General features: G+C 41.9%; 1 protein-coding gene across 1 annotated transcript; it reads left to right on the top strand.

Annotated features, from left to right (window-relative positions):
- Window positions 1-430: 430 nt before the first annotated feature.
- On the top strand, window positions 431-10,657 carry LOC310965279 (transketolase-like). The gene is made up of 14 exons (XM_083938784.1): window positions 431-661; window positions 2,771-2,888; window positions 2,996-3,109; window positions 3,342-3,439; window positions 4,163-4,354; window positions 4,697-4,815; window positions 4,927-5,123; window positions 5,255-5,419; window positions 6,958-7,114; window positions 7,586-7,716; window positions 7,829-7,912; window positions 8,434-8,527; window positions 8,815-8,937; window positions 9,484-10,657. The coding sequence occupies exons 1-14, from the start codon at window positions 555-557 to the stop codon at window positions 9,669-9,671; spliced, it is 1,887 nt and encodes a 628-aa protein (XP_083794910.1). The 5' UTR covers window positions 431-554; the 3' UTR covers window positions 9,672-10,657.
- The last annotated feature ends 1,423 nt before the right edge of the window (window positions 10,658-12,080 follow it).

Here is a 12,080-nt window from a genome sequence, read left to right as displayed (position 1 = left end):
GGGGGGCTGCATGGAGCCAATGCCAGCTGACACGACAGGTCGCCATTCTATCTCAGGGATGACACACAGAGACAGACAACCATTCACGCTCACGTTCATATCCACCATCAGGATCTGAATTATGAGCTCAGACAATAAAGTCACAGTGAATCAGGGTGAGATGCCTCAAATGCCCCCCCCAATTAGCCCACACACCCACACACTAATGCACATCTAGCTGCGACACACCTCCACCATCCTAGTCACACAGTAGCCAATGAAATGAGTGGTGTTGGATTTTAGGCACTAACACCCAGCTTACGTCATTGGATTCCTCCTCCGCTCCTCCTCTCTGTGCATGTGTGTGTGTGTGCACTGTGTCCTGCACGCCTGACAGGATAAATTCAGCTTTTCTTCCATTCTCTCTCTCTTTTTCTCTGGCTCTCTCTCACACACACAGGTGCCGTTCTTTAGCAACCCTCGCTCTCTCTCACACACACACACACATTCAAAACACACAAGAGGATTGTAGTTGGTCTACTTTTCTGGTGCTGAAGAACTTGACATTTGCCTTCATGGAGGATTACCACAAACCTGACCAACAGACAGTGCAGGCACTGAGGAACATCGCTAATCTCCTCCGAATCAACTCCATCAAGGCAACAACTGCAGCGGGCAGTGGGTGAGTTTCCTCTGCTGACTCTCAGATATGAGCTTGTGTGAATGCAATGCATACAGGCAAAAAGTGTGCCAAACATAATGTGCACTCAGTATTTCTTTGCAGCATGAATAGATTGAACACCAACAGTCACATCTGCTGAATTTCACACATGCATGTGCAGATGCACACACAGACTTGCATGTGAAGGGCCAAAGGAACAGCATGTCCTGCCTTTGTTCTCTTGTGGCCTGCTGGCAGAATGATTTAGGCATCCACTAATGTTGCATTTAATAAGTTGTGCTCAAAATCCTTTATCGGTTAAATAAATGAAATTAAAATATATACACTACACAATTTCATTTTGGTTTATAGAACATTTATATAAAAGAAGAAACACTATGTTGCAGAAATATTAATGCATCAATGTGTCACTGTGAGTGAAGAGTAGTTAACATACACGATCGAGACAAAGCTGACATTAAAGATGAATAATTCAATTTTTTTTTCAAAGTTGATCAGATTTTCATATTCTGGAGAATGATTAGATATGTATAGTCTTTTTTTATGATTATTATTTTTTACTTCAAAGTCCTATATTTAGAGGATAAATATTGTATTTTCTTTATGACTATGGAGAGGTAATATGCATCTATGCAGTGTGGCACAATAGTCTACCGTGTGCAATGCTGGGTGGATTGTATTATGCAGGCAGACTTTAGAAGTGCACGCTTGCTGCAAGAAAGAGGCTGTAGAAGTGTTATTGATGAACAGAAATCTTGTCTCCTCAGATGTCAGCAGAATGACAGTGATCCCAGAGTTTTCATTGTTTGAGCAGGTGAAGCGCAGAATTCTCTGTATATCTGAGGATTGAAGAGGCTTATCATATTGGAGCTCAACTCCCCCCTTCACAGCTCTGCAGACACTGATTGGAACAAAGGGACGCTCTGAATGAAATTTGACAAAATGTTACTTAACCTATAATCCTTTGAGCCCCATTAGTATTAATGACAAACGGCTATGTAAAATAACAAATAACTTTTGTAATCTGTTATATTTGTACATTATTCAGTGAAATACTCTACAATACCTTTAAATGTGGGAAAGGCCAAAAAACAGCCTTAGATATCAAATAATTGCACTAGCACTGGATGGAGCACATGGTGATTAAGTGTTGGTGGGTGGCTTAATATAATGGCTTTATGTAATGATTGTTTATGAAAGCATGTTTTAATTTATTTTGATGGTATGACATTTACAACCAGTTCTCTGTCACATGTGGAGGGCCTTTGGATTAAGTATACAGCATGCTGTCAATAGAGCTCTATGATTGGTCCATTAGCACCACCAATGTTCTTTATACAGTGTATTTCATAGTTACTGGTCCAACATGTAACTATTTTGGGTTTTTGGATATTCTGTGACATTTTAAAATAAGAACAGTTGTGTGCCGTTATATTGTGGCTGTCCTCCACAGAGCTGGGTCTGTCTGACGTTCCTGCCTCTAATAGGGAAGGTTTTCGTTGCCACCGTACTCTAGGGGGGAATTGTTGGGTCTATGTTTATCATAGAGTGTGGTCTTTACCTAGTCTGTGTGGTCTTTAGCTAGTCTGTAAAGTGTCCTGAGATAACTTCTGTTATGATTTGGCTCTATAAATAAAATTGAATTGAATTGAATTGCATTTATCTGTGTGTGTGTGTGTGTGTGTGTGTGTGTCTGTGTGTTTGTGTGTGTGTGTGTGTGTGTGTGTGTGTGTGTGTGTGTGTGTGTGTGTGTGTGTGTGTGTGTGTGTGTGTGTGTGTGTGTGTGTCTGTGAGTTCGTGTGTGTGTGTGTGTGTGTGTGTGTGTGTGTGTGTGTGTGTGTGTGTGTGTCTGTGAGTTCGTGTGTGTGTGTGTCCTACTATTTTTTTTTTTACCTGGGCTGCATCTATAATCACAACAATTAGTAGCATTCCCCCTTAAATAATATGCATAGTAATATTCATAGAAACCTGATTTAACTATATGCTCTTAACAACAAATGTGCTTAAAATGTCTTTGTGCGTTTTTGTGGTAACTCCACATTCCTTGTATGCATGTGTGTGCACTGATGTCTGACATGTGGGTAACAGCACATCTCCTCTGTCGTACAGACATCCCACATCATGCTGCAGTGTGGCAGAAATCATGTCTGTGCTTTACTTCCACACCATGAAGTACCGCCCCGAAGACCCAAAGAACTTCAACAGTGACCGCTTTATCCTGTCCAAGGTTAGAGTCACTCAGTCAGTTTCTGAACAGGAAACCTTCTTTACATATTATTGTTTGTGTCTAAATACTTCAGATATTATTGATTTGTGATTGTTTTTCCTCCACAGGGTCATGCTGCTCCAGCTCTGTACTCTATGTGGGTTGAAACAGGCTACCTGAAAGAGAGCGAGCTGCTCAGTTTGTGCCAGGTTGACTCTGCCCTGGAGGGCCACCCAGCCCCTGTAAGCTGTCACATACTGTACAAAACCTTAGGAATCAAACCTTAGGAATCAAACCATAGGAATCATCTCATAGAGCACAAGTATACTAGCTTTTTTTTAATAACACTCTGTGTGTGTGTGTGTGTGTGTGTGTGTGTGTGTGTGTGTGTGTGTGTGTGTGTGTGTGTGTGTGTGTGTGTGTGTGTGTGTGTGTGTGTGTGTGTGTGTGTGTGTTGGGTTGTGTGCATTTCAGAAGCAGCAAATTGTGGATGTAACCACTGGCTCCTTGGGGCAGGGTCTCGGTGTGGCCTGTGGAATGGCTTACACTGGGAAATACTTTGACAAGTCCAGGTAATCTTTCATTCATGTGGACACAGAACAAGTGAAATAAATGGCTCTAGTTTGGCAATTGTAGTTGCTTTATATGCATTTTAGATTTCTTGCATGCATTTAAAAATCCCTTGCCTTGTATAAATAAACACTGACTCAACATTAGGGTGTGTTGAAACCCTATGGTTGAAACATTTTAGGGTTTTCTTCATTTCAATTTTAGGTCTGCATCATACTTCTTTCAAGTGTTCAGTGATTTTCTGGATTCTGTGGGTGTGTGCCGCAGCTACATGCTCAGTTCTCACAATTCTTCTGCTCTAATAATCACCGGCCCAGCAGTCATATCTCACTTGAGCTGATTTATTCTCAGAATCAAATTTGGACATTGTGCTTTCAGCCATATATTTTTTGTTATTCTTTTGTTCTAATGTGGTATGGCAAACTGATTCAATTTAATATTTTTTTTCCTGTGTAATGGCAACAAAAAAAAGGTGATAGTTTGTCCTATTTTAAGTTTTTTTTTTATGGAAGACATGTATCAGAGGTAGGTGTGAAACTCCACATTTTCAGGGGCCAACTGTCAGAAAATGCAAAGAGAATCAATCATCTGACTGGGATAGTGTCAGAGAACATTTTCGTGAGATATTCACCCGACCCTCAACTGAACGTGCACCACGCACACAAATATGCAAAAAAACATGCAGGGACACACCGATCGCATAATCTTACCCTGTATTCCAACAGTTATCGTGTGTACTGCCTGCTGGGGGATGGTGAGATGTCGGAGGGCGCTGTCTGGGAGGCCATGTCGTTTGCCTCCTACTACCAGCTTGACAACCTGGTGGCCATCATGGACATCAACCGTCTGGGCCAAAGTGACTCTGCACCTCTGCAGCATCATGTAGAGAAATATCAGAAACGCTGTGAAGCTTTTGGGTAACAGTGCATAAAAGAAAATTCATATTTACGTATGAGGCTGATCGTTATTATATGGTTTTATATGATTTGATTATAAATAAGGTCCAGGTGTTATATACATACTGTGAAAAGTATTCAGTATTTAGTATTCAGTATTTCAGACGGAGAGTGAATACAGGTATATTCATACATTAAACCATGTAAACATATTCTAGGAGAAAACCTAAATATAAGTATGAACCTGAAAATGTGCAAAATATGGGACCTTGAACAATGCCCTGGTTTGTGTCCATCCCATATAAAGCATACTATACTGTAAGAGTGTCTTAATATGTGGCTTTAATGTGTGTGCCTGTACAGTTGGCATGCCATCATTGTGGATGGACACAGTGTGGAGGAGCTTTGCAAGGCTCTGAGCCAACCACGTCATCAGCCCACTGCCATCATCGCTAAAACCATCAAGGGCAAAGGCATTCCAGGTAACTTTCTGTCACTGTCCACTGCTCAACTGCAAATGTCCCCTTGTAGTGTATATAACATAACGAGCTAAAGTATAGAACACATTCACCAAACTGCGAATGTGGTTTCAGCTGCAGAGGATAAGCTGGGGTGGCATGCCAAACCTCTGCCCAAAGACATGGCCGAGATGGTTATGAAGGATCTGCAGAGCCGCATCACAAACAGCAGCAAGCACCTGTACCCCTCTGCTCCCAAAGAGGACTCCCCACCTGTCAGCCTGAGGAACATCAGGATGCCGAGCGCACCCAGCTACAAGGCTGGAGAAAAGGTTTGTCACCTGCCCACAAGATTAGTATGTTCACACAGCGTCCACAGAAACCAAAGAGACAAATTATTCAAATCTTTCCTAAAAATGAAAAGACAACCTAACTGATTTGTTTGGTCTCGCTTTATTTATAGATTGCCACACGGAAGGCATATGGGGTGGCGTTGGCCAAGTTAGGCCGCTATAATGAACGCGTTGTGGCCCTTGATGGAGACACCAACAACCTCACCTACTCAGAGATCTTCAAGAACGAGCATCCCAACCGCTTTGTGGAGTGCTACATCGCTCAGCAGAACATGGTATGATCCCTCGTGAATCTACAGAATTACCCCTATTTCACAAAGACACCTTTAAGACATATTTATGAAAAAAAAAAACTAATTATTATTTTTGGTCTAATGGTGTCTTTTGTTTTTTAAAGCTTTATTATAAAACAAGCAAAACCCTTCTCTTTAATGTGGGTATTTTGCTGAGTAAATTGCTCTCAGCTTTTCATCTCTGTTTGGAAAAGAGTACAACCTTACATTTCACAGCTGTGGGTCTGAACCTTTGTTATTTAATTACACATGACTTGTCTATCCATAATGTAAGGATGGGAAAAAACGTAACCCATTTGCCTTCTTATGGCCAATGTGGCTGCTGTCGAAAGCCCCCCTTGTCCTACCTCTGTCATTATTGTATCTGAGTTTAGATAAATAATTTGGACGGAGGCAATCAGACAAATTTTCCTTGTGCTGTCATGGCTCCGGCAGCAGCCAATCCTAATGTAGGTTAGGCATGTGTGTGATGATAAGCAGTCTTGACAAGTGTAGTCAGAAGTAAAATATTAATCAGCACAGAGGGCGGGACCATCTGGCTGAATGCGTGAGAAAAGTCAAATGTTGAATGGCAAAATGTCTGTGGCTCATAAAAATGACACAAAAATCCATTGTATTTTAAAGGTCCCAGGTATAGGTGCTAGAGACTTTTTTAATGGAACAGGAATCAAACTTTGACATATTAAGAATGTTTATGGCTACAAGTTGAAAATGTCTATATAAAGTGTCAAAATGCTTAATCCACAGACAACTGCACAAATCCTGTATTCAGAAACAGTGCCTTTAAAGGAGCCATCTGGACTTCTGTACTGTTGTGATGTCATAACTATACTATAAATGGGTAATAAATGCTGCTACAGTGCCATTACAGTCATTCCCCGGAGACACAGAGAGGGCAAATGCATGAGACCTAGAAACACTGACCAATCAGAGAAGACGGGGTTTTTTTCAGGAGGGGGGCCATAAAGAGACACATGCTGTGTTTCATGAGTGTTTCAGACAGAGGATTAATACAGGTATATACAGACAGACAGGAGGAGAGAAATAATGCGTTTTTTGAACATTAAAACATGTAAACTTGTTCTAACCAAAAATGCAAGTAGCAACCTGGAAATTAACATAATATAAGAAATTGTTTTCTTTATTTGATTGTATCTTGAAGAATTTATCTAACATCACATTTGCACTTTCATGGATGCTTGGTTGTTGCTTCTGACAAAGCAAGAAATTAAGTTGTGGGATTGTGGAGAGTTTTGTAGATAGGACATAGGAAATTATTTGTAATAGGAGGTACTCCACAGATTCAACACATATGGGAAAATAAGCTCTGGAGATTTGAAGAAAACTCTTCTCACAGACTCTGGACTTAGCATGGTCTTTAGTTCAAAGAGGCTTTCAAATATGGTTTGTGCCACAGACAATTGACCCTCTGGGTGAACTTTTAGGGATCAAGCCTGTGTGATCTGTGGTGGGTATCTCTTGTGATGTAGGTACTAAGAAAAAATATATACCTTTCCCAGGTCAGTGTTGCCATGGGATGTGCTGCCCGTGAGAGGAACGTTGTGTTCGCTAGCACTCTTGCTTCCTTTTTCACCCGCGCCTACGACCAGCTCCGCATGGCAGCCATCTCAGAAAGCAACATCAACCTATGTGGCTCCCACTGCGGCCTGTCCACCGGTTAGTAAACTGCCGCCGATGAGCCCGACACACGACAACCCCTCTCATGCACCTTGCCCAACCACACCTTCACAAAAAATCCACCTTTATTACCCTCACACTGAAGCCAGGCATTACATAACACCCTTTATTCACAGTATCCCTAATGGTGATAAATGTATAAAAGAATGATCTCTGTGCAATTGTTTCAATCCTTTCTCACGTTCCTGCTAATCCTGTGTTTTCCTTGCTGTATTTGCCAACCTTTGGCCTTGCAGCTAGTACTCAACCCTCCCCCGTTTCTCCCTTTCTGTCCGCCCTGGAAGCTGTCCATAGGGAACCAGGTGTCCCTCTGTTAGTGCAGGTATACTGCATGCAAAGTCTGGCTTTTTATCTGTGGATCTGCATGCCTCAGCTCACCCTGCCCTCTCAATAACTCTTGATGACTTTCTGATTGTTGAGCGTATGAAATCAACTATAAATGTATTATAGGAGAGGAAGGCCCCTCTACGATGGGTCTAGAGGACGTGGCTATGTTCAGGGCCCTCCCCAGAGCGACCATTTTCTATCCCTGTGATGGTGTGTCTACAGAGAAGGCTGTGGAACTGGCTGCAAGCACAAAGGTACCTAAGGTTTCCTTCCCTACAGTATCCATAGAACATTTATTTATTGGCAAAATAGCCTTTATTTCCTGTCAGTGTCCTGTTGGTGATTGTCACGTTTCCTTTCTAAAAGGGTGTTTGCTACATCCGAACCGACCGCCAAGACAGTGCCATCATCTATAACAGCAACGAGGACTTCCATGTTGGACAGGCTAAGGTGAGACGGTCACGTAAGGCTGCTAAGATAGTGTGAGGAAAATGAGAGAACAGAAAAACTGTCACTATCTCTAAGGGAGACTCCAGCCACCCTCCTGAGAAAACCCATTTCGGAGAAGTTCGTGAGGAACTCGGAGGAGAGCCACTGCTCCTTTGCGTTGAAAGGAGCCAGTAGAGGTGGTTTGGGCATCTAGTAAGGATGCCCCCTGGGCACCTCTCTAGGGAGGTGTTCCAGGCAGGTCCGGCTGGGAGGAGGCCTCGGGGGAGACCCAGGACTAGGTGGAGAGATTATATCTCCACACTGGCCTGGAAACGCCTCGGGATCCCCCAGTTAGAGCTGGTTAATGTGGCCCGCGAAAGGGAAGTTTGGGGTCCCATGCTAAAGCTGCTGCCCCCGCGACCCGACCCCGGATAAGTGGTTAAAGATAAGAGATCAGAGAGATGAGAGAAAACTGTCACTGCAAAATGAACACATCAAGCAGTGTAACCTGAGACAGATGGTAATACAATTCTTTTTTCCAGGTGGTGTACCAGAGCAAAGACGACCAGGTGACTATAGTGGCAGCTGGAGTGACTTTGCACGAGGCTCTGGCTGCAGCTGAGCATTTAAAGAAAGGTACAGTACATGAAATACTGATCATAAGTAGATCAAATATATACAGTATCACATTAAATGCTATATATAAATATTATTCCGATTATCATTATTATTATTATTATTATAATTAAAAGCAATATGACTTGTTGCTGCTCATGGAAGAATTGTTGGGTCTCTGTAAATTATAAATAAGTCATAGAGTGTGGTCTTGACCTACTCTACATATAATGTTTCTTGAGATAACTACTGTTATGATTTGGCACTATAAATAAATTTGAAATTGAATTCCCGAACTGAATTTTCAGAGAGGATCTCTGTCAGGGTCATTGACCCCTTCACAATTAAACCCCTGGATGTCAAAACCATCATGGACCACACACGTGCCACCAGAGGACGAATCCTCACTGTGGAAGACCACTACTATGAAGGTAGGTTTTCATATGCTGTTCAGGTTCTGCATATTGTTTAACCACCACTAACCTAACAGCTACAAGCTTCTGAGCATAATCTAGCAAGCCCCTGTCATTGGTCTGTATCCTCTGTTGTGTTTTGGTGGCATGTTTCCATTGGTTCAGCGACAAGAGACGCGATGTGGTGGCATTGGCTTATTGGCTGAGGGGAGGCTGGCTGTTGTGTGCCCTCATTGCAGACACGGTTTTAGTATTGTGCGGAGAGAGGCAGAGTGCTGTCAGATTTCCTTAACTGAGCATGTGCCCATGGGGCTCTGCGTGACCTAGATAGCACAGACAGCCGTGCCCTGTGCCTGTTAAGAGAAAGGGGATGGATGATGGCATGGACTTGACTGGACAAAGCCTTTATGCCATCAGTGTGATGTTGGATGTCTCAGCAGACAGTGGTTAAGGGAACATGTTTAGATTGCGCTTGTTTGTAATAATAATGTGAAGCCCATCCTTGAGTGAGAATTTGTCTTCCCTCTACATCTCTTTCTCATGTGATGAATTGCTGTCCCACAGGTGGCCTCGGGGAGGCAGTGTCCTCCGCCATGGTCAACGAGTCTGGCTTCAATCTGCAGCGTCTGGCTGTGTCCCACGTCCCCGGCAGCGGCAAACCACAAGAGCTGCTCAAGATCTACGGCATCGACCGCGATGGCATTACCCAGGCCGTCCGCAAGATGCTTAGCAGCTCTACCAACGCCAAGTAACTTTCTCCCTGCCCCACCCCCACCTATCTGACCACACCCCCAGCAGATACAGCTAAACAGTCAAGTATGTTTTGATTAACACAACACCCATCTCTCTAAATTCCCTCACCGTGAATGCCCCTAAGTGTGTACTGAAGTAATGTGATTTTGTGCTGTACACTTTGAAGTAGAGTTTCACTTTTACCTTTGTTTCATGCATCCATCACATCACACACAAGAACAGAGATACACAAATTCAAACACGAATATCCTCACTCCTAAACTCAGTATTGCCATAAATTCAGTTCAGTATATCAAAATGTGGCCGTTTTTGACTTTGTAATTGATGGATGCTCAACAAACAAAATACATTAGTACATATTCCATATGAGTACTGTGTAATTCTCTCGTGTTTTAAAAAAAAAAAAATGCTCTTTGATTAATGTCAAATTGAAATGTTTTTATATTGTTTTGATGTAGTTCTTAATAAACTGGGTGGGGTATAGATTTAAAGTAGTTTATCATGACAATAGTGTCAGAAATAAACGGAGTTGTTGTTTGTAGAAAGTAGTGGAGAAAAAAAATCAAACAAATGTAGGTAGGTCATTAAGAGCAGTCACTCAAAACCACAAGTCAGGTCTTTAGAGAATTTAAAGTTTTGTAGTTTCAAAAAGTGTATCTTTTCTCTTCAGCACTACATATTTTTTTGTTATTGATTTTAAAGTAACGATCAACTTAATGCACCTCAATGTTCATTTGAGCAAGCTGTTCAACTGGACCATACCAGCAGCGTGATGACAATCATTATGTGGTCAGTGACATCATCTTCTTTTTTTACATAAGGTGGAGGGCTGAAGGCCTTTCTAGTGCTGATGGATAATTTGGCTACCTGTGACTATAAAGGTCGAGTTACGATGTCGAGTTACATCTGATTTGTTAACCCAAGAACAAACACTTTCTTTGTTTCTTGAAATTTTGTATGTACCTTACTTTCATGTAATAAAGTCCTCTGCATTTGACTTTGAGTGTTATATTTTTCCCTACAAGTTTATTTGTGTTGTTGTGTGTAATCCAAGCAGTGTATACAGTATACACACAAATCTGTACTTTATTTTTTTAACAAACAGTGTCTAACCAAGTGACACAAAACCATGGTGACAACATCCATTAGTTTAACACAATAATGTCAGCAAAAATCTGCATCACTTATTTAAGAAAAAAAAAGACTTCTTCACAACACATTCCTGAGAAAGTGAATACATAATTTTAAACCTAAAAATGGCCTCCTGGTAAAATAAGCATTTGTCAGTCTAAAGTGCATGTCATCAGACACAACTCTGCTCTTTGCCCTTGTACAGTCCATATAAATTATTGCCTGTAAATTCACCCTGGTTGTGAAAGCGTTCTACCGCCGGAAGCGCTGCCTCTTTCTTAGTTTCCTGTCCAAAAGACCATACAAATATCATCACTTAACAACTTTCAAAGACATTTAAAGACACTGAATTCAACCTGTGACAAAGCTACAAAGGGTGTCAATCAGTCAGATCAATGTGCAAGATTGAAAAGACTTTTGTATTTTGACCTACCTCAGAGAGCTGTATTTCCGTTTCACTCCTCTAAGAGCAAACATTATGATCCCACAGCCATAAGACAGTGTGTAGACTGCAATAAAGCACAACATGTAAGACAGAAATATTTTTCTCATACTGTCCAGATCACAGATGCCTTACCGTGAAATGAGTTGAGGTTCAGGATGGCCACGAAAAGTGCAAAACAAAATCCCCAGTAAACATCTAGAGAGAGAGAGAGAGAGAGAGAGAGAGAGAGAGAGAGAGAGAGAGAGAGAGAGAGAGAGAGAGAGAGAGAGAGAGAGAGAGAGAGAGAGAGAGAGAGAGAGAGAGAGAGAGAGAGAGAGAGAGAGAGAGAGAGAGAGAGAGAGAGACAGACAGACAGACAGACAGACAGACAGACAGACAGACAGACAGACAGACAGACAGACAGACAGACAGACAGACAGACAGAGAGAGAGAGAGAGAGAGAGAGAGAGAGAGAGAGAGAGAGAGAGAGAGAGAGAGAGAGAGAGAGAGAGAGAGAGAGAGAGAGAGAGAGAGAGAGAGCGAGAGAGAGAGAGAGAGAGAGAGACAGACAGACAGACAGACAGACAGACAGACAGACAGAGAGAGACAGAGAGAGACAGAGAGAGACCGACAGACAGAGAGAGAGAGTTAAGAGGTAGTGTCTTATAAAGATCAGGTCTGAATGTGAGTACTGATTAATAATTACAATTATTGTAATTATTATTAAAATTCAAGGTAACTGTTTTAATATATATTTAAAGCAATCACTTTTTAAAAATCACCATATACTTAAGCAATAGCTGACAACTGTGGTATATTAGGATTATATCACAACTAAGGAGCATTGTTCGTC

Source organism: Echiichthys vipera (assembly GCF_963691815.1).
Source record: "Echiichthys vipera genome assembly, chromosome: X".
Classification (NCBI taxonomy): Eukaryota; Metazoa; Chordata; class Actinopteri; order Perciformes; family Trachinidae; genus Echiichthys; species Echiichthys vipera.
This window is presented reverse-complemented; position numbering and strand designations above follow the sequence as displayed.

What these genes read in the sequence shown, in the direction of transcription:
- LOC310965279 (XM_083938784.1), top strand. Translation starts at nt 555, where the DNA reads ATGGAGGATTACCACAAACCTGACCAACAGACAGTGCAGGCACTGAGG. An exon ending in ACCGCTTTATCCTGTCCAAG is followed by an intron (nt 2,889 to 2,995) that starts GTTAGAGTCACT and finishes TTTCCTCCACAG; the next exon opens with GGTCATGCTGCTCCAGCTCT. An exon ending in AGCTGAGCATTTAAAGAAAG is followed by an intron (nt 8,528 to 8,814) that starts GTACAGTACATG and finishes CTGAATTTTCAG; the next exon opens with AGAGGATCTCTGTCAGGGTC.